Source organism: Microcebus murinus, chromosome 7 (assembly GCF_040939455.1).
Source record: "Microcebus murinus isolate Inina chromosome 7, M.murinus_Inina_mat1.0, whole genome shotgun sequence".
NCBI classification, from domain to species: Eukaryota; Metazoa; Chordata; class Mammalia; order Primates; family Cheirogaleidae; genus Microcebus; species Microcebus murinus.
The window spans coordinates 3728115-3750729 of NC_134110.1; the positions used below are offsets into that span (position 1 = coordinate 3728115).

At 44.7% G+C, this 22615-nt stretch overlaps 1 protein-coding gene across 3 annotated transcripts in view; it reads left to right on the forward strand.

The window, feature by feature from the left end:
* CPEB1 (cytoplasmic polyadenylation element binding protein 1) overlaps positions 1-22194 on the forward strand; it is a 101541-nt gene extending 79347 nt beyond the window's left edge. Inside the window, exons 4-12 of one of the 3 annotated variants that reach the window (XM_076004712.1) lie at positions 8210-8433; positions 10226-10478; positions 12503-12616; positions 12939-13043; positions 13887-14023; positions 17166-17364; positions 18617-18711; positions 19276-19356; positions 20742-22194. In XM_076004712.1, the coding sequence (XP_075860827.1) occupies positions 8210-8433; positions 10226-10478; positions 12503-12616; positions 12939-13043; positions 13887-14023; positions 17166-17364; positions 18617-18711; positions 19276-19356; positions 20742-20852 (1319 nt within the window). In that variant the 3' untranslated portion in view covers positions 20853-22194. The remainder of the gene's footprint in view (positions 1-8209; positions 8434-10225; positions 10479-12502; positions 12617-12938; positions 13044-13886; positions 14024-17165; positions 17365-18616; positions 18712-19275; positions 19357-20741) is intronic. The other 2 variants (XM_076004713.1, XM_076004714.1) reach the window with 2 other exon arrangements.
* Positions 22195-22615: the final 421 nt, after the last annotated feature.

Below are 22615 nucleotides of genomic sequence, written 5' to 3' on the forward strand. Positions count from 1 at the left end.
ACTCAGAACATCCCTACCACAGTTGGGGTATGGTGTAGAATTGCAGATTTGGGGTCACAGGCAGAGTTGTCTGTTTTTATACCTGGGATAATTGCTCCCCTGCCGCTTTCCTACCTCTCTGCCTCCAGATGGATTCTGAGCAAGCAACCTAGAACCAAGGATAGTAATTGGCAGGGAAGGGGTCCAGGTATATGGCCCTATATCTCAGGCTGGAAATAATGGCTCCTGGTCTGGATTTTCCCCATGACCACTCCCGTTATTTAGCAAGTGTCTGATCATGATATGTTGGGCCTAATCTCTCCTGTAGCTGAGCTCAGGCTCAGGCAGTGTCTTACAATGCAAGCATCTAGTGCCAGGCCCTTGTTGCCATCGCTAATGCTGCCATCAGACTCTGGGTGCCTTTGTACTCTTGGGGAAGGCTTCAGAAAATTCCAGCAGTGACTCAGCTGTAAAACCCACAAGAGCTGGCATAGAAGGATGAAAGTAGAGAAAGTTAACAATCAGTCTAAAAATATTACTGCTGATTTGGTCTCTTGTACCCTCTGAGGTAGCATTAATGAACTGGAACCCTCTGCCAGGTCCCTTCTTCCTCGTGACTTCCCTGAGAGCTGTCTGTAGCTGATGCTGATCCCTGCCAGCATGTGAGTGAGGATGGGTGCCATCTTAGTGACTTCTGCAAGATGGGGATTTGGTGGACACTCAGCTGCCAGGACTGGAGACCTTTGGTAAATGTCAGGCTTTCTATGATCCGGAGTTGCGGAGACTAGGACAAGAACAGAGCAAAGAGGTCAGGGCCTTGCACATCATTGAAGGTTGACTATGGGATTTCTCTCCCTACTACTCCTACCCCTCCTGTAAGCCATCGAGCTTAATGTTTGACATCTGGTCTTGATGAAGCTCTGTGCCATATGGGGAGACATCTGTCACTGGCCTGCAGTGTAAGGGACCTATCCCTTCCACTTGATTTTAGGTTGTGTGGCTTAGAGAGCGCTTTACTACTAAGTATACTCCCTGCTTTGAGATAAGAAGAAGGAAACAGTCTAACACTAGTTCTTTACTCCTTTCTCCCTGATTCCCAGTTGGTGAAAATCAGTGCTGCTCACTGAGCAACCATCCACAGGGCGCAAGGATGGTCTGAGCTGAGCTGGGAGCAAGACAGGTTCTCTCTTGAAATGAGGTCCTGCTTTCCTAGAACTCAGTGTCTCTACTGCTTTCCTTCCTTTGATCTGTAGATACTCACAAGAACTGTGTGGCCAGGTCCTGTGTGAGGTTGGGATGTGGAAGGACAGTCAGGTTATTATAGGGCAGGGGTTCCCAACCTATGGTGAGTTGTGTAATTATTTTATTATATATTGCAATGTAATAATAAAAGAAATAAAGTACACAGTAAATGTAATGCACTTGAATCATCCCCAACCCCTTCCCCCACTCTGGTCCCATGGAAAAACTGTCTTCCATGAAAATGGTCTCTGGTGCCAAAAGGCTTGGGGACTGCTGCTCTAGGGCATCTGACAGTGGGTGACAGTTTCCAGAAAGTTGGCTCCTTCTGTGGGTTGAAGGAAATGTCAAACCAGCTGGCAAGTTGTAGGCTTCTTGGTACTTGTCTTCTCAGTTATTTCTAGTCAGACTTATGCTGTGTACCTTCCAATTTAGTATGTGCAGGAACCTGATGCTTGGAGATACTGACTTACCCCAGGTGTATTAATTCTGGGGCACCCTACTCATCTTTCCACCAGATGGCATTGTCCCTTTCTGAGCTGTTGATCAAAGCCCTTTCCTGGTCTGTGTGGTTGGGGACACTCTTCCTTGCTCCTGTGCTTGAATGTAGGAATCCATTTCAGTGGCTGAGGATCCCAATAGGTTCTGGGGGAGAGTTGATCAGGAGAGGGCTATACTTCCACCCTATCCCTCCTAAAGCAGAGTAGCTTTTTTCAGCCTATATCTGTACACTTACTGTGTTTCCCCGAAAATAAGACCTACCCATAAAATAAGCCCTAGCAGGATTTCTAAGCATTTGCGCAATAGAAGCCCTACCCCAAAAATAAGCCCTAGTGATGGGTGTGGCTACGCAGCGCATCTGCACAACTCGTGCATGTCATCACGGAGCGGTAAAGAAGACAAGCAGCCCTTCTCATCTGCCCCATGAGAGCTCTATTGCTCGACATGAGAGATTGGGGCCAATGGTTCCAAAGGAAATAGAGTCGAAAGAAATTCAGGATGGAATTTGGGGTTTGGAGAGTTATGATGATGTTCCAGAAGAAGACAACTTAACTATATTTGAATAAATGTAGATTGTTTTACCATACTTAAAAAAATAACACATTCCCTGAATATAAGCCCTATGGTGTCTTCTTGAGGAAAAATAAATATAAGACCCTGTCTTATTTTTGGGGAAACACAGTAGTTCTCTTTGAAGAGATTGTTTGAAAGTAGTAAGAGGACTGTCACAAACTCGGTGTGGCAAGTCACTGTTTCTCTAAAACCTCTGTTTTAGCAATGGGCTGGGTAGGGATGAACTAAGGTTTATTCCCCTAAGTCTGAGGTACATCTAAGTCAACACTGTGTCCTTAAAAGGAGTATCCTTGATAGAAAAGGGGATGGTCTCAGTGAACCTACTGGCTCTAAGGAATACAATATTCTCTTTCTTTCAGTAGAATTCAGCAAATGTTGATTGCCTGCTTTTTGCCAGGTGTGGAGGTAATTGCCACTGAAGTAAGGTGGTAAGGATGGCCCTTGGTATGTTTGGTTGAGAAACAAAACTTTGTACACATGTGTGCCTTCAAATCTATATAAATGTTTTTGAGGCTTTAAAAAGCTTGTTTGAAAAGATTCTTTCTTATAATAGGGAGAGACTGCAAAGGTAATTAATTACTGTCTTCTCCCCTGGAATCCTGGTTCCTCTTGCTTGTGCTTGATTTCCCTGTTATGGCTAGATCGGTTGCCTTGAAAGAGGCAAAGAAAGCCGAATGAGAATTGACTAGTTTTTCTTCCTGTCATTAAAAAAACAAACAAACAAAAAAAAAACCTGTTTATTTTGAAATAATTTCAAATTTATAGAAGTTATGAAAATAAAAATTAAAGAATACTTGTATTCCCTTTATCCATATCCTATTGCTGACATTCATTTTACCCCATTCGTTTTAGCCTTTGCACATCTTCTCTGTATCTATATGCATAATTTTTTTCTGCACCATTAAGAATAGAAATGATCTTAACATTAGTACATAACAAAACAGTTACCAACTTCAGTCGATTAAAATTGATATAATACTCTTATTAAACTGTCATTCATATTCCAATTTTGTCAATTGAACCAGTAATGTCCTTCACAGAATATTTCTCTTTCTTCTCTCTTAACTTGTGTCTGCCCTAAGCAGGAGGCCCCAGCTCCTTTTGTTTTTGCTCACTGTGAGCTTACAAAGTCCCTTGGTTGTCTTGAATGTTTTTCACAGTGTTCGGCTTATTCTTGCCATCACTTTTCTTGAAATTATTAGAATCCTTGCCACTCCTTTTTATATTTATTCCTGATTACAATGTCTGTCTGCCTCTCCCTTCACCCACCACCCAGTGTTTTCAGAGCTCAAACTGTTTAGGAAATACCCCTAAATAAACGTAGCATGGCCACGTTTATTTCTTTATTTGATGCCTTTTTTATTGTCTTGAATATTTGCCATTGTGCTGTAAGTGTGGTTTATTAAATTATAACTACCAGTGTTTAAATCAAGTCAGTAATTACATATGAAAGATGTCTAGGTGTGGTAAGGGAATTGATTAGAAATTTGAAGTAACAAGCTTTAGGTTTTTGTAGATTAATGCTTTTCAAATTTTGATATGTATACAAATCTCCTGGAGATCTTGTTAAAATGTAGATTCTGAGTTAGAACTGGGATAGGGCCCAAGATGCATTTTTAATGAGTTCCTACAGTGGAAAGGCCCTAGATAAGTTTTAAGACCTGAATGTTATAGGTCCCAAGACACTGACTTGTGGTAGGTGAGATCACTAGTCTGTAGTCAGTGGTCTTAAAGGATGTGAACAAAGGAGAAGTGCCAGGAACATGAAGACAAACACATAAAAGGTAAGGACTTTTTAATAAAAGTAGCTAGTAAATGGTGTACTACAGAAGATGAAGCTTGGAATGGGAAAAAATTGGGTCCTACTGTCACTCATGAGCTGTTATTTAATTGGCTGCCTCTGAGTCCTGGGTTCCTTTTGTTAAGATGACACTACTACCCACTTTTTTGGATTTGGTAAAGGATTATTTACCTAAGGTTTTTTTTTTTTTTTTTTCTTTTTCTTTGAGCAGGGTCTTGCTCTGTTGCCCAGGCTGGTACAGTGTCACAGTCATAGCTCACTGCAGCCTTGAACTGCTGGGCTCAAGGGATCCTTCTGCCTCAGCCTCCCCAGTAGCTGAGACTATAAGCATGTCTCACCACTCTGGCTAATTTTTCTTATTTTTGTAGAGATGGGGTCTTGCCATATTGCCTAAGCTGGTCTTGAACTCCCCACCTTGAGATCTTCCTGCCTTGGCCTTTCAGATTGCTGGGCTTACAGGTGTGAGCCATCGTGCCTGGCTGTGAGGTGCTTCTAACACAGTATCTGGCACATGCTAGATGTACAGTAAATGGAAGTTGCTATTAATATTAGTGGTAGGAGCTTAACTGAACCTGGTCCAGATTGTAGGATGGATGACTCACCATGAACTGTGAGCACTTAAGGAAGTGAAGTTCATTAGTGGTCAACTTGGGTTGTCATGCCATTTTCTGTTTAGACAGGCTTATTACTAGATTAGAGGAGTGCTGTAGAGAGAATTCCTAGCTTTGACACAAGAATTTAACAAAGCCTCAAGATACCTTTGTAGGCACAATAGAAAATTTATAGATTAGTGGAAGTAGATGGATTTGTGGCTGGAAAAACAGATGTATCAACAACAGTGGATACAAATTGATTTGAATGAGAAAAAGTGGTCTGTAGTGTCTACCATGTTCCTTTTGACGCTTTCCCATTATGCCTTTTTTTAAAAACGCTGGATGAAGACAGTTGTCATAGCCCATATTTGTCATCCCTGGTGCCCTCAGATGCAGGCCTTGTAGGCCAGCATCACCTCTTAAGCATTTTTTCTGCAGAGTGCTTTATGGTGTGTCTCCCTTGACAACTCTCAGTTCTCTGCTATGCCCCTTGAAACTCCCTTTTCCATGATTAAGAAGCTGCCCTTCATCTGGTTTGTCACTGGTGACTGCTCCTTCCTCCTCCTGCTTTAGCAAAAGGCGTTTCCTTTAGGATGCTGCTCTGCCAAGTGGAGCCTACTTATCTCGCAAGCCTCATCTACCTAAGGGTCATTCTTTTTGTTCCTCACCAATTTCCTAATCCTTCCCCTTCTCTGAAGCTCTCAACATCTGTTTTGTTTGTTTTAACCTCAGTTCCAGTTATCACCATAGGTTCCCTGTAATGTCTATATGGATGACCTTTGGAATATTTCAGACTTTACACATTGTGACTTAGTTGCCTCTGCTTCCATGCCCTGGACCTTGGCAGCCTCAGAACTCTCAATCTTGGCCGGGTTCAGTGGCTCACTCTGGGAGGCCGAGGCGGGAGGATTGCCTGAGCTCAGGAGTTTGAGATCAGCCTAAGCAAGTCTTAAAAAACAAATAAACAACAATAATAAAAAAAACCTCTCAATCTTCACTGTTCTGCCTCCTGTTTATCCTGTCTGCCACCTTTATTTCTCTTACAGCTGTCAGCCTATTGCAATCACTAGTTCTCCATTTATTTGCTCCCAGTCTATTGACTCTCTTCTGGTATTAGCCTGTAATACAGGACCCGTTCTTTATCTCCTCTATTGCTGTCACCATCCTCTGTTGTTCCATTTCCTCCTTCACACCCCTTTTGGGAATAAAGATCACAGCCTTGTGTGGGTCCAGTGTCCGTCTAGGTGCTTAATCTCTGCTGCAGAAAACCCTGTAAGTCCAGTTCACATAGTTTCCCTCTCAGCTGGGAGCTGGATCCCACTGTTGGTTGTCTTAGTTTCTCTGGTCGAACCACTTGGCCATCACCACAGCAGCTCTGTGACCACCTCTTCAGTTTCTTAGTTACCTTTAGGATAAAATAAAAACTGTTTAAACTGATTGTCAAGGCTCTTTATGATTTGATTGGTCGGTCATTTTACACCACCCTAAACTTGTTTTTGTAAGATATGGAGAAGGACAAGGCCCTCTAGGGCATTGGACTGATGCATGTGATTTGTTGGTTTTCTTTTCGTGGTGCCTTTTCACCAGGCTTTGCAGCATCAGGAAGGAGCCTTGAATAAATCTTCACATCTCCTGCCTTCTCAGGGCATGGATTCCAGGGGCCTTGATTTGCATTTGTTTCAGGTGGAAGGGTTTGTCAAGGATTATTTGAGAAGTTTGTCAAGGATTATTTCTGTTGGGTGTCACAATCCAAGCATTTGTGGATGCTTGTTTTCAGCATACTCTTAAGTGCTAGTGCTTTTGAAAACTGTTTTCAAAGGGCCAGGTAAAGAATGTTTCTTTGAAAAATAAGATATTAATAGTAAACTAACTCCTTGCTGGATATGGTATGGCTTCACCACACATACCCCCCACATACATATTAGACTGGCTAGAATTAAAAAGATTGACTATACCAGGTATTAGCCAGGTTGTGGAAGCCTCATTACTGCTGATGGGAATATAAAATGGTACATGTTTTCCTGCTTTAGAAAAAACAGTATAACAATTTCTTAAAAATATATTTTTACCACAATAAACTAAACTAATGACTAAATAAATAAATATATCCACAATATCCTCTTCATTAAAAAAATAAAAGTTAAGGATACATCGAGTATATCTTTATCCAAAAGGGAGGTCATATGCCAAAAGGAGAGTGGGCTGGTCTGATCCCATAGTAACAGATGCTTGGGATCTTGTGCACATACTCTGTCATGAATGGCATGTATGTCTGGTACCCTATAAACATGCATCGACTTTGTTTTCATACTTGGAGAGATTTATTTCTGCCTCTTGGGATTCACTCCAGCCCTAGCCAACCATTCAGACTGACTTAGAGACCTGAGAGGAAACCAGTTCTGGAGGACCTGTGTTTTGTTTGGTTGCTAGCCAGGGCTGAAGTGGAACCAGTCACAGCCACCATATTGAGCACTTAACATATGTTTTGGCTTCACCTCACAGCTGTTTTGAGGTGGACATTCTCCCCATTCTTCAGATGAAAAAACATGAAATTAAGGCTTCTTTCCTAGCCTTAGTGCCTCCATAGGGCCATGTCCTCATCATCCTCTTGGATTAAGAGTATGCTTTGCTCAGGTTCCTCAAGGCCAAGTGTGGAGAAATTTTGCTCTTTTTCAATGTTTGATATTTAAAGATCGTGTGCTGGGCACTGGTGTGCTGAGCGCTTTTCACCTGCTATCTAATCATTGGACTGTCATTACAATGTCAGGAAATATTAATAGTTGGTACTTTATGCAAGGTGCCAGTGAGAAAATGGAGGCGTAGAGAAGCTAAGTGAGTTTCCCAGAGCTCACAGCCATATATAGGAGGTGTTAGACCCAGGGTTTCATTCCATGTTTGTCTTCAGTCAGAGAGTGGGCTTAACCATATCATTCTGTTTCCATCCTAAACATTTCAAGTTCAGAAGTGCATAGAAGAGAGTCTGTGTATGTTAGAAGTCTGTATAAGGGAACTTCTCAAATGAGATGGCATGCTTATGCTATACCAGATTTCTGGGATGTGGCCTGAGATTCTGTATTTTAGCCATGTGGCATTAGAAAAGTGGAAATTCTAATAAACACATTGGCAGGTGGTAAAGTAGTACTATGATTTGGGCTTCCTAATTATGTTGTAGGTGTATCTAGATGTTAATAGCAGCTATGATCAGGGTTCCCAGTGGCACAGAGTTTCCCAAATGCTTGCACTGATCCTTTAGCCTAGATGGCAGAGAGCAAGAGTTTTGCTGCTGCAGTAACAGCAGGAACTCTGGTCTTCAGACAGTCATCCTGCAACTGCCTCTAATGTGCTCTGATTGCCAGGTCTGAGAGCTGGATGTATATCTGTTCATTATATTCTAATTTGTGTTTCTGGCATGCTTTCAGTGATCCTACCTTTGGTATATCTTGTTGGGTGGCTGTGGGAGAAAAGAAAGGCTGTTGGCTGGAAAGAAAACTAAGAAGTCATGAAGTTTCCTTTTTTGTCCTAGTACTGAGTATGCTACATAACCCACTGGGAAATGTCCTAGGAAAACCCCCCTTGAGCTTCTTGCCTCTGGATCCCCTTGGATCTGACTTGGACAAGTTTCCAGCACCCTCTGTTAGAGGTTCACGCCTGGACACTCGGCCCATCCTGGATTCCCGATCAAGCAGTCCCTCTGACTCAGACACCAGTGGCTTCAGCTCCGGATCAGATCATCTCTCAGATTTGATTGTATGTAACTTACTTGGGAAGGGGGGGTTGAGGGCGGAGTTGCCTGTGGGTGTCCAGGGGAAAGGAGGGTGCAGTACTTTTAAAGCTTGAAGTGGGATGCTTGTCCACTGGAATGCAGGCTGGGAGGTGGTCATGAGGGGCGCAGTAGATGACATTATGGGGAACATACATAGAGCTTTTTATCCTCAACAGAGTTGAGGGTGCTTTGAATGCCCATTGAGCAATACTTCTCAGGACTTGAACTGAGGACTCTCATTTTAGTAGTTACTTCAAGAGTTGTTGGAAAACAGTTAATTCCGGAAGTAAATGTGGGGGCCCTGGCAGTGTTTTGTTTTTTGACCTACACTGGTACCTTCTTTAGCCTTTAAATGATACCATTTATCTACCTTGAAACATGTTATCTCAAAAATGTTAAGTGATAATTTAAAAACTTAGGTTAGTAATTAGCAGGACTAGGATTTTAATCCAGATGTGACTAATTCTAGCTCTTATATTTTTTTTCACTGACCCATACAACTCACAATCTGAGGCCCTGATGAATCTATGAAATAATGCCTCACAGTTAATTTTTGCATTTCGTATTTCTTACCTACAGCCCTGTATGACCTGTGTAGTCTTCATGCTGAGTGGAGCTGGCAGCTGGATTAGACTAGGTGGGGGATGATAGTATAGATAGAATAGTATAGAAAATGCACACAGGGGTAATAGAAGTAAATGTGTGTGGGATTGGTAGTAAGAAATTATTTGAAAATAAAAATATAGTTAATTTCAGATGTCATCTGAGCTTTGCTTCTCTATTTCCAAATCCTCTGAGTTGAGTGTTCAGTGCATAGAATGGCTTGTCTTCCCACCCTCTTCTCTTCCACACCAGGACTGGCAGCATGGGCTATGGTCTCCTGTGAGCTTGTCCTAGAACATGGAAGCTGGCATTGGGTTCCCAGTGCACACTGGTTGCATCTGCTTCGGCTGTGTTTCTAGAATGGCAGTCATAAGCAGGTCCCTGTATTTCTCTGGGCTACAGTTTACTCCCCCTATAAAATGGTGTCAAATGTGGTGCTTCTAGTTCTGTTAATGTTACTTTAGATGGCACTCAATTTTGGAAATTTACCTCATGACTGATATTTTGGGATTAAATTTAAAGAACTTTCTGAGATCCCCCACCCCAGGGGTTAACTGGGGAAGAGATAATGAGACAACTCAGAGAAGAGGAAGTAGAGGCAGTATTTATTTGAACCTACATAAAATACTGTCAACTAGTTATTTTAAGTTTTTTGATAATACACTATCATTTTACCCAATTAAAGTAGAATTTAAAGCCTTGACACCAGCTTGTAGTGAAACTCATGTTCCCGTTTCTGATAGAACACAGAGCCCTCATAGAAAGCATTTTTGGCATTCTACTTCTAGGAATCTGACCAAAGAGCACAAAATATAAAGAAGCTACATCTTAAAAATTTTTATTTATGATTCTGAAAACTTGGAAAGTATCAAAAATGATAATAGGAGAATGGGTCAGTGAAATGTACCTTGTTCCCTAACCAGAGTATGATAAGCAGATTTAAAATAGTTTTGAAGACTGGCAATATGAAAAGAAATGGTGAATGGGGAGAGGATAGTTTGTTTAAATTATAGTGTATCTACAACTAATCTTAAGAATTTATAGGAAGAACGTCTAAAAGGAAAATACATCAAATGCTAAACTAAGGTATTTTTCATGCTTTCTATGATGTGATTATTACTTTATAACAAAACTGTCCTTTAAAAACCTCTGTCTTCCTTTTTCCTCCCCTAGTCAAGCCTTCGCATTTCCCCTCCTCTACCCTTCCTGTCTCTGACCGGGGGTGGTCCCAGAGACCCTTTAAAGATGGGGGTTGGGTCCCGGATGGACCAAGAGCAAGCTGCTCTCGCTGCTGTCACTCCCTCCCCAACCAGTGCTTCAAAGAGATGGCCGGGAGCCTCTGTGTGGCCATCCTGGGACCTCCTTGAAGCTCCCAAAGACCCTTTCAGCATAGAGAGAGAGGCCAGGCTGCACCGGCAAGCTGCAGGTGAGTGTGGCTTGAGCACATGTGGGACCTGGGGCCCCATTGTGGGAGCAGAATGGAAGTGATCTTAGGTCACACACTTGTGAACTGTCTAAAAGAGGCTTGGTTGCATGGCAGAGTCTCCAGCTCTGCAAAGAATGGTATTTCTGTGGAGTTAAGTGCTAATGGGGACAGACGCTGGAACTTCTTTGAGGCTAAGTGGAGAGGAAGGAGGCAGATAGTCTGGTGCACAGCACTGTGCCACAGCGTAAGGACTTGGATCCATCTGTCATTTGTGCCCTTCTGTGGAGATTGTGTGTTGCTCTTGCCTTTAGTTCTTTCATGAGTGGGTGTCCTCAAGAGAAACCCCAGAGATGATGCCCAGGATTTTGTCTGTCCTCCCCACTTTCTAATTCAAAGACATGTCAGACATAACCCATGCTAGAGCTTTCTTTCCCAAGGTTTTCTGATAGGTGCACTCAGGGAGGTCTGGGGGGGGGGGTCCACTTGTCAACCTCTAAGGTAAGGGATGTCCCCAGGTGTTCCGGCCTCTTAGGAATCCTTTTGGTTCTGTCATTTAAATTATCTTAAACATGTATTAAGTCTGCTTTTCATCTTACACCAGTGCTTGGAAGTAAATGAGCTATCTGTCATTGTCTATAAATATATCAGGAAGACATTCATCAACTATTATTCTGGGGCCCTGGAATTGATGACAAAGTGAATGTTAAGTTTCTCCATTCCATTTGTTTCCGTAGGCTTCAGTAGGTCTTGTCTTTGTATTCACAGAGCTGGGCCAGACCTCATTCTCCCTTAACATTGCTGCTGCCCTACTCACCTATTGGTTTTAGCAGCCCCTATTTGTACTTTCTCTGGTGCCATTGTTTTCCTATGAAATGACATTATCATGCTTTTGGATGAAGCCATTATATTGACTTTTGTTTTTGTCATGAAATACTGTTGACAGCACCCAATTTCTTGCTGTGGAAATACATTGGGCCTGTGCCTTTTAGGGAATGGCTTTCCATATCCTTATCCTCAATGAAAACAATGGTTCTGTCAGTGGCTGTCTGCCTCAGTGCTGAAGGCGGATAAAATGGGCAAGGACTAGCCAGTCCCCACTAAGGCCAGTCTCTGATCTGGAAAGGCACAGATTTCCAGATCTGAGCTGGGACAAGATTAAAGACTTAAAAGGTTGAATTGGTCACCAATAACAGGCCTGTAGAAATAGTTAGGGGTAGGCTAAATGGAAGATAGTTCCTAACCTATCAGCAAGAAGGGTTTCTTAACATGATATTTGAGTCAGAGAAACTTTGCAGTGGGTTTGGACAAACAAGTTTGACATAGAGATAGAAAGCTGAGGGGTTGGGGACAAATCCATTATTGTACATTGTTGGTGTCAAAGAAGGCCCAGTGTCTGTTCAGGTGCTATAAAGATAGCTCTGGCAGTGGGTGAGGCATGGTTCTGGCTTGGAGAACAATTGTGATATTCTGTCTTTTTGGGGTGCTAGCGGTGGTTTTTATTGGCAGTGTCCTAACTTCTGTAATTGAGTTCAGAGCCAAGACCAGAAAACAGAATAGAACATTCCTTATTTGAACATTGGGAAAAGGCCCATTTGTACCAATATGCCTGTAGGACATTGTATACATAATTGTTCTGTTTACTTTCAAGTAATTATAAATTTAATTAATACTATAAGCAATAACTAGATAAAAGTGCTTTGTAGTTAGCATATCAGTTATATGTTTGAAAATAGCTTGGGGTGTGATAATTTTTACTCTCTACATCTGGTTTGGTATTCCTTTCAATTTTAGTGGGAACAGAATTAGTCAATTAGGATTATCATACTTGACTGAGTGAATTGGTGAGACATAGGTTTCTTGCTTTTCAGAATAGTCATGGCTGTTCCCTCAGGCAGCCAGGCTAATAAGCTCATAGGCAGTCTAATTCTTTCTGAACAAGTTCACCTAGGGAAGGGTGGAGGCTTTATTCATTCTCTGATACGCACCTCCCTTCCCCTTTTTTCTCCCTTTGTCTTCTACCAAAGCTGTGAATGAAGCCACCTGTACCTGGAGTGGCCAGCTTCCTCCCCGGAACTATAAGAACCCCATCTACTCTTGCAAGGTGTTCCTAGGAGGTGTTCCTTGGGATATTACGGAAGGTGAGCTACCTCCGAGACCGCCTGCTTCCAGAGGTGACGGTGGGGCATGTCTTTCAGGAGCATGAAACTTGGATTTGAGGGCAGGGGCTGAATCTCTACCTGAGCTCAGAGTATGACAGCGGCGGAGGGGAGAAGTGCACTTCATAGACTCCTGTGGTGACTTTGTGTCTGGTCCTTACACTTGTCACCTGAGACCAGAGGTCCACTCTGATTTGTTCATCAAGGGGGATGAGCCAGGGGGAGCGCACTGGCGATCCTGGGCTTGTGTCTTTACTGGGGAGGATGGTGCCTCAGCTTCCACTGCCTTTTCTCTTTTTTGCAGCTGGATTGGTTAATACCTTCCGTGTTTTTGGTTCTTTGAGTGTGGAGTGGCCTGGTAAGGATGGCAAGCACCCCCGGTGTCCTCCCAAAGGTAATATGCCTAAAGGTAATAAAAACGTGGTAGGAGCTTTTTTATTCCCCTCGCTAGTACATAACTGCACCAAGGGGTGCTGGGATGTCACAGACGCATGCTGGTAATGTGGGGGGCACTCCAGGGCACGACCTTTCAGCCATCAGCACTTTCTCTTCAACTGAGCACACCCTTCTGATTCTTCCAGCTAACGTTCCCTCTGACCATACTTCACAGCAACAGGAGCTGCTTCCGATATCCCTTCCTTGTACGCTTCCCTCTAAACCTGAACCCCAGCAGGGCCTTTCCTCTCAAAACGAGGCAACTGAAAAGCTTTCCCTTGCCTGCCTTTCCTGCCCAGTTACGCTGTTGCCTGACCTAATTCTGAGATCCCTTTGGAGTTGGCAGGAACAAGGACCAACAATCTGATTCCTCACTGGTCTGAAATGAGATCCCTTCCCTGTAGAAAGGAGCAGGTGCTATTTTCACTGTGCCCCATCTTCGGTGAACTGGACCTGTGGTTTAACTAGGCTTTTAAAGCGGTACCTGCCATTCTCCTGACCTCAGGAAATGCCTGCCTCTGCTGACTTGAGTTTGCTGTGTGTTCTGGGATGGAGAGCAGTGGTCATGGTGGGACCCTCTGTCCCGGCTTGCCAGCCCTTTCCCATACTAGGGTGGGAGATGGTGCACATCTCTCTCCTTGGCCTGGGCATCTGGCATAACAAGTGCTTCCACTCTACAAGACTTTTCTGGAGTAGGACAAAAGTGTATCTTAAACCCAAGGCCTCTTTCTTGGAAGAAACTCCCTGCTACAAAGCCAAGGCTGAGGGGTAGCCACCTGAGCGATGTTAATGTTATCTTTCCTGTCATTGGGCATAGGGTATGTGTATCTGGTCTTCGAACTAGAGAAGTCTGTCCGGGCCTTGCTTCAGGCTTGCTCTCATGACCCGCTGAGCCCAGATGGACTGAGTGAATATTATTTCAAGATGTCCAGCCGAAGAATGCGCTGTAAGGAGGTGAGTTAGGCTGGTGTGCCATCTGGATCATGGTAATTGGCATATTGGGTCACTGGATTTTCTTGGAGTGGGAGGATATACAAGCTGTAGGCAAGGAGTATTCTTGCTCTTCTTGCCTCATGGTAAATACAGCAATACAATAAATTTTTCTCAAATACATGGGGAAAAAAAGAGAAAACAACTTTGGGCCTTAATGGGGTGTAAACACACACACACACACACACACACACACACACACACACACACACACACACACACAGAGATCAAACCAGTCTCCAGCCTTTATTCTATTTTTTCTAGTCAACACTTATGCCTCAAACTTCTTGTCTTAGAGATGAAATCAAGAGCAGCAGCTTTCTCTACTTGAACTTAACTGATGAAACCTACAGCTCTTTCTCCCTAGTCTTGCCCTCAGGCTGTGCCTTCTGACCTCTCAGTCTGTGGTGGGCGAACTCCCTTTAGTCCACACCCACAGGGGTTACTCCTTCCCTCCTGCTCAGGGCTTCATTAGTTCCGTAGTTTTCTCCATATGATTCTCTCTTCTTACACCTTTCTGGTATCAGCCTGTGTGTCCTTATCATCGGGTTTGTGACATGGGAGTTATCTTACCCGGGGACCTCATTGCAGATTCCTGGGCCTTATCATTAACTGAATGTCTGGGTGGAGTTTAGGAATCTCCACTTTAACCAGGCAAGTTTTGATCTCAGGAATTGGTACGGTGTTTCTTAAAATCTGATTCTAGAGCGTATCGCTTTTGTGATATTGGACTAGATATTTAATATTTCTGACACTTCATTTCCTTATCTATAAAATGGGAAACTAAAATGCCTATTTTAGTAAAAAGATCAGTGGTTGCCAAGGGTTTAACAAGAAGGGATGAATAGGCACAGCACAAAGGATTTTTAGGGCAGTGAAACTGTTCTGTACGGCACTATCATGGTGGACACGTGTTCTTACACATTTGTCCAAACCCACAGGATGTACAACAGACACCCAGAGTGAACCCTAATGTCAAGTGTGGGCTTGGGTGGGTGGTGATGTGTCAGTGAAATGTACCACTCTGGTGTAGGATGTTGATACTGGGAGAGGCTATGCATCTGGGGGGCAGAGGGTATGTGGGAAAACTCTGTACCTTCTGCTTGGTTTTACTGTGAACCTAAAACTGCTCTAAAAAGTAAAGTCTATTTTCAAAAAAAATCTGGCTGGGCACAGTGACTCACACCTGTAATCCTAGCACTCTGGGAGGCCAAGGCAAGAGGCCTGCTTGAGGTCAGGAGTCAGACCAGCCTGAGCAAGAGTGAGACCCCATCTCTTCAAAAAATAGAAAAATTATCTGGGTGTGGTGGTGTGTGCCTGTAGTCCCAGCTACTTGGGAGGCTGAGGCAGGAGGATCACTTGAGCACTGGAGTTGGAGGTCGCTGTTAGCTATGACGATGCCACTGCACTCTAGCCCGGGCAACAGAGTGAGACTTTGTCTCAAAAAACAAATTCTATAAGGTTAGGGTGGAAATGCCTATTTTATTGGGCCAGTCACATTAGATTTAAAATAAACAATCCATGTAACAAAGCTGGCTCTTTGTTTTATAGATGTTTCCTGGTGTTGGTCCGTGTTCTGTCTTAGTGACAGGGCAAAGTTCATCTTCTGGTTGCCCATGAGGACCCACAGCTTCCCTTCTCTTCTTTCTTACTGTGTGAAACTCATGCAATTATCTCACTATATTTATATTCTAAGACTTAGAGAATGTGCTCCCTCTTCCTTGCCTCCTGCTTGCACAACCATAGACTGCCATATCCATAGGTAGAGCCCCTCCTCCTCCTCAGTGCCCCTGTGGACACCTTCCCATCTCTTGCTCCCTCCTCACAGGGTTTAGTATCTTTGATCCATTGGCTGTCGTCTGCATCTCAGTCCCCTACCTTTCCAACTCTTCTTTTTCCTTTGTGTTTGCCTCCCCACCGCCACCAGCATAGTCCGTCTTTGATTCCTTCCTGTCTTCTTTTCCATCTCAGATAAATCACCCACCTTTATGGCTCTGCTCTTACTTTAGACCCAAATTCACTCCTCTAGCCTCATGTGCTACCTGAGCTCCACCTTCCTGTGGGGCCCTTTTTGGGATGTCCTGTAACCCCAAATTCTACTGTGTTGAAAAATAGGCTTTTTCATCTTGTAATGAAATTGGCTCCTCTGGTAACTTCTGCTAGGCCCTCTCAGGTAGGCCTAGCCCCCTCAGTCTTGCTTCTCACTTGTTTGCCCACCATGCCTGTGCAGGCTTAGTGCTGCAGACACTTCACTGAAGAATCTCCTCAGTCTTGGCCTGTTCCATGCCCGTTGTTGCCAGCCTTGTCCAAGCCTGAGTCACCTATCCTCTGAACTCCTGCTTTGCCTCCTGGCTGGTTTCTGCTTCAGATCTCTTCCTGCTTCAAGACAGTTTTTTTTAGATCTTCCCAAAACACGGGTCGTCAGTGATTCGTTTCATTGTGGAATCCTCTGCCTGTCATACCAGGTTTTTTTCTAGGCTCAGGAGATTCAGGGGCAAAGGATCAACCTCTGAAGAGGCAGCTCCTGCCCCCTGGTGTTCCTCGGCTCTGCAAGACCTCAGGGGTCTCCTGTGTATGACTTTCTACCCTCTCTCTCTAGTTAATCCCACTGCCCCGGCATGGGGGGGGGGGGAGCCAGGTGAGGCCAGTGACCATCTCACACAAATACTGTGAGCATCCCTGCTTCTCTGTCCTTCAGGCTCCTTTAATTTCTCTGTGCATCTTCTGTTCTTGAGAACTCCAGGTCATGCTTTCTGTTTAGTGTCTGTGGCCCTTTGTTGGAACCACAGAATTAGAGGTGGTGATGGAGTGCTGGACTCCTGGGCATGACAGTTTGGTACTTTTTTGCTTACTCTCTGGGATGAGTGTTATTTTTTTACTTCCACCATTCCTGATGCATGGATTCAGTAAAAGTCAACTCTAGTTGGGTTGGAGTAAGGTGGTTTACTGATTGCCCGTGAGCCCGAGACCGGGCGGTAATGCCTTTTCACCTGTGCGAAGCCTTGGCAGACCCAGCGTTAGTGACTCCAGAGCATGTGCCGTGCTAGCAGGAGCCTCTCTCTCAGGCTTTTTGCCAGGGCTGATATACCTTTGGGTGGTTTTTCAGGTGCAGGTGATCCCCTGGGTCTTGGCTGACAGCAACTTTGTCCGGAGCCCGTCTCAGAGGCTTGACCCCAGCAGGACGGTGTTCGTGGGTGCTCTGCATGGGATGCTCAACGCCGAGGCCCTGGCAGCCATCTTGAATGACCTATTTGGGGGCGTGGTGTATGCTGGGATTGACACAGATAAGCACAAGTATCCCATTGGTAAGTGTCCCACTTCTGTGTGGGAAAGCTTGGTGGCCCTTGGGAGACTAAGATTGTGATACTTTTCCTGCGGGAATGGGGAGAAAGAGGCTGACCCACGTCTGCAGATCAGCATATACCAGCAGCAGAGCATCTTTTTCTAGACATATCACCAGCACTGGGCCCCCTGCACCCAGTCTTCTACCTCCATCTCCCGTGCAGATGGGAAAAAAGTGATTGGAGACTATAGGAGGTGACGATGAGGCAGGAACTTTGTTGGAATCTTAGAGTTTACAGCTAAATAGTTTGGGACAGACAACAGGTAATATTTCACTAAAAGGTCACACTCTTCTTAACTTGCCTGATTTCCTTTATTTAAAGTTCTTAAAAAGCTCTGGCGTTGTCTAGGGTCAGAGACCAGGTCAGGCTGAAGGAGGACTTACTGAGTAACTCAGGCAACAGAGTATAGTCATAGCCTGTGCTCTTCCAGCTCAGGGGAGTCTGTGGGCCTAACCACTAGGTTTTGATCAGCCCCTCTGGGAAAGGAGATGAATTCACCAGTCACGGCAGAATAATCTCAGTAGTGGGGTTTGGAGGTGAAGCACAGCCTGAACTCTCTGATCAAGATGTGGCTAACCCACCTCCCCAAATGCTTACCCTGCCCACCCACACGGAATCTGGTCAGGAAGGAGCATTGTGTGCTCATCAGTGCTTCGCTGCAGATTAAGAACAAGGGCTGCAGGGGTGGAGGCAGCATTTGGCAGGATCGGGCTTCTTCCGGGTCTTGCTAGGCCTCCAGAGTACCTCTAGGCCAAGAAGGGTTTTACTGCTGGGTCTACCCTTCAGAGAAGCATTCTATGTGCATTTTGGTTTCCACTTGGACCCCTTTAAACTTCCTTACCTGTGCATTTGCCTGCACTGGAGGAGTCCCTTCCCTTCCCATTTTGTTCTGCACATCCTTCCCCCATTCCATGGTGTATAACTGCACTAATATGTTAGCCACCAGCTAAATGTGGCTATTGAGTGCTTGAAACACAGCTAGTGCTGCATGTGAAATGATAATATTTTGGATATGCAGGGTTAAATAAAATATATTATTAAAATTCCACTACTTTTTATTTCAATGTGGCCAATATAAATTTAAAATTACATAAGTAGCTCACATTATATTTCTGATGGACAGCACTGGTATTGAAACAGGGTTTCCTGAGCATTAAAGACTGGCATTTGGGAGAATTTGGTTAGAAGGTAAGCTTGTATCTCTTGTTCCTAGGATCTGGTCGTGTGACTTTCAATAACCAACGTAGTTACCTGAAAGCAGTCAGTGCTGCTTTTGTGGAAATTAAAACCACGAAGTTCACGAAGAAGGTGAGTTCGCTGGTTTATGCCCTTATTCTGGGATATCTGAGAGGGGCTTGTGCCAGTTACTACCCAGGAGAAGCCTGAAATTAAAGCTGTATCTGTGCTGGGTGTATACTCAGAGAAGTGAGCCAAAGTGCTGAGAATTAACATGAGGTTAGGGTTCAGGAGTGGGACTGGTCTTGTCAGCTCAGGAGGGAGGAATGTGCGACTGTTGAACCTCCTCAGCGTGCCCGCCCTCACTGTGTTACTTGTCTGGCACTGCTGAGTAGCCTGACTTCCCGTTATCCAGCCTTTCCTGAATCCTCTGCATACTTGGCTATTGCCAGATGGTAAAGGGCTGGCATATAGTTTGCTGAGAAGGCCAGGCATTAGGTGTGGCTGCTTGAATCTTGGGGGCAGCCAGCCTGGCTCTGCATAGTGTGTGAGTCTGTCCTTTCTGCCTGTAATTCTCTCTGGGCCTCCTTTAAAACAGGCAGACGTCCCGTACTCCTACGTGTGCCCTTCTCTTCTAGCCCAGCTGGCCTCCTGGAGAGAGGATCTACTTCATCCTCCTATTTTACTTTTGTGCAGGTTCAGATTGATCCCTACCTAGAAGATTCTCTGTGTCATATCTGTAGTTCTCAGCCCGGTCCTTTCTTCTGCCGAGATCAGGTGAGTCCCCTGGGCAACAAGAAGTCTGTGAAGTCCCTGCCCTCAATTAAAAATTGTAATGCCAAGTTCATGACATTGAATGTCAGCATTGCAAGGTGTACCTCATGATGTCTGAGAGCATAGAGCAGACTGCAGTAATATCTTATAGAACGCTTGACCCAGCACTTTTGGGAAAGCTTGTTGAATCAAGTCTTGACACTTGGGCCTGCTCCCTGCTGAGATGCTGCCACGCAGTATGGCACTGGTGCTGACAGAGTTTTTATAGATGATAGAAACCTGGGTGGGTGTGGTCAGCAGTACCTATGCACCAGGTGCTGCTGTTTTAACTCTGAGGCCTTCTAGACTAATTTTTCTCTACCCAAGGACCCTCTTTATCTGTGAATCTCTGGACTGCTTTGATATTTTCACCTGGGTTGTCAAAAAGAGGCAGAAGGCAGTGTGGCAGCTTGCTATTGAATGTTTCTGGATGGTGGAGCATGGGTGTGTTTGGCAGTGCTGCTCAGACCTTACTGTACACATCACCTGAGGGTCTTATTTGAAGCAGATTCTGATTCAGTAGGTTTGGGAGGAGCCTGAGATTCTGTTTCTAACTAGTTTCCAATTGGTGTCAGTGTTGCTGGTCTTCATCGTGATTTGGTAAGTTTTAGGGGAAGTTTGGGGCCTCTTAGGACAGTAGCAGTCCATCCATGCTTAGCAGAGGCTTTTTTTTTTTTTTTTTTTTTTTTTTTTTTTTTTTTTGCATAGCGATGCTGTTGCTCAGGTTTTGGTAGTCAAACTGAGGTTCCCAAGTGAGAATTTGAAGTTCTGATTATTAGGTAAAGCCTGCGAACAAGTCTCTTTCTGATCAGCCTCTTCTAACAGGCTTTTATGGATGAGTATCTTTCAGAGATGACCTCCTTTTTCAGACAATTGCTCAGGTCAGTGGCTTGCCCCTGAGTTCCATAGCAAGAGGGGGGACTGCGACTGAGGCACATAACCCAGTCATCTCCCCTCTGCTAGTGGGAAGAAGAAGGCATGTTGCCTTGCTATAGAATCTGTAGTCAATGTCTTCAAACGTTCTCCCACATGAGCAGCCGTGTGATGCAGCTGCTCTGTAGGAGGCGAGAAGGGCAGGGGAGTGGGAGAGCAGCTGCGGTGGTTCGAGGGGATGAGAGAAGCTGACAGTCTTCCTACACACTAGGAGCCCAGCATGTTTAAGGGTGCCCTTAGAAACACTGAGGTTGCACTTGTGATGGTTGATCAGACTTCTGTGTTGGGGTGAGAGGGCCCCAGGGGGACCAGCTCTTCTGACCCCACAGAGGCTATCGGCAGAGCAAGCCCCCTGTGCAGTGGCTCCTGCGGCTGGTGCTAACCGGGGCATCCCCCTTTTTGTTCCCCCAACCCAGGTCTGCTTCAAGTACTTCTGCCGGAGCTGCTGGCACTGGCGGCACAGCATGGAGGGCCTGCGCCACCACAGCCCCCTGATGAGGAACCAGAAGAATCGAGATTCCAGCTAGAGGAGCTGGCCTTGCCCAGCAGCCTGTGGCGCCCAAAGCTGGCGGGTCAGGCGACAGCCTGTACCACCTTGCCACTGGCGACCAGGGAGCTGGCTTCCCGAGGACAAGGGAAAATCGTAGTCACCTTTGCACTTGCTGAATCTGTCTTTGTTTCTGCACTAATTAATGCACAATGAGTTTTGTCGGGTTTTGTTTTCAGGGGGTGTGCCAGGGCAAGGACCCTCTGGCGCACCCTCCAAGCGACTCTGTAGTTTTCCCAGATTTTAGTTCCTCATTTTGCCGATGAAAAAGCAAAAAAGAACTACGTGTCCAGAAGGTATTGACACGGATGCCTACACCTAGGTTTATTTATTAAAAGCGCTTTTTTTACATTCCTTGCAATACTGATGGTGATGATGTGCAGGTCTCATTGGTTTCATTCTTGCAGTTGCCATACAGTGCCTTTCCATTTATTTAACCCCCACCTGAACGGCATAAACTGAGTGTTCAGCTGGTGTTTTTTACTGTAAACAACAAGGAGACTTTGCTCTTCATTTAAACCAAAATCATATTTCATATTTTACGCTCGAGGGTTTTTACCGGTTCCTTTTTACACTCCTTAAAACAGTTTTTAAGTCGTTTGGAACAAGAGATTTTTTTCTTTCCTGGCAGCTTTTAACATTATAGCAAATTTGTGTCTGGGGGACTGCTGGTCACTGTTTCTCACAGTTGCAAATGAAGGCATTTGCAACCAAGAAAAAATAATTGTTTTTGTTTTATTTGAAACTGGACCGGATAAACGGTGTTTGAGCGGCTGCTGTATATAGTTTTAAATGATTTATTGCACCTTCTTAAGTTGCACTTATGTGAGGGGGGGGTTGACAGAAGTTTTTAATCACAAAGTCACAGGACTTTTTTCTTTTGTAACTGAGCTAAAAAAAAGGGCTGCTTTTGGTGGGGGCAGATGAAGGCTCACAGGAGCCCTTTCTCTTAGAGGGGGCAAGTTCCCATCCCTTACGCTTTTCATTTGAGGAATGTATGAAACAACAGTTGCAGTTGACTGAAATGCTACTGGAATTTGAAAACTTGACTTTTTCCTTTCTATCTTTCTTTTTTCTTTTTTAATTACTTGCCCCTCTTAGGGAAGCTGTGTGCCAAAGAACCAGTGTCATAACCCACCCCCCTCCTGCTGAGCTGACGTTGCATTGTTGCATATCCCAGCTACTCTGTGGGTTTTGTGAAGCTGTGTGTGAAGTCTCTACCTCATTGTAGTATATGCAGGCAAGACTGCACTCTCCTACAGATGTGTGGAGTAAGCTGTGGTGTAGTTTTTTTGGCACATAATAAACACGTTGCAGCAGAGTTGTGGTTTTGTCTCTGTGTCTGAGGTCTGGGAGCAAGGGGGGTAATGGGGTAACAAGATTCCAGAATAACAACTCATTTCCTTGGATTTTCTGTGATAGGATTCCAGCCCAGGAATAATTGGGATCATGTGGGAGATCTGTCCCTGTCAGTACTTTTTGGTCACTTCCATGGTCAAATGCACTTCTGGAGATGACTCTCCAGTGGGTGGATGCTTCTAGCCCAGGTATAAAAAGCCCTCACATTTAAGCTTCTTGGAGCTCCTCACAGCCTCCAGGTCCAGCTTGCAGAATGCTGGAAGCATTCTGCTCAGGTGTCACTGTCCGCAGAAGCCACTTGTTCTCGGCTTTTCCTGGAAGCTTTGGTCTGTGTCTTCTTGGGAGGCTTCCAATCCGTTTGGACTGACCTGTGCTGACCCAGTT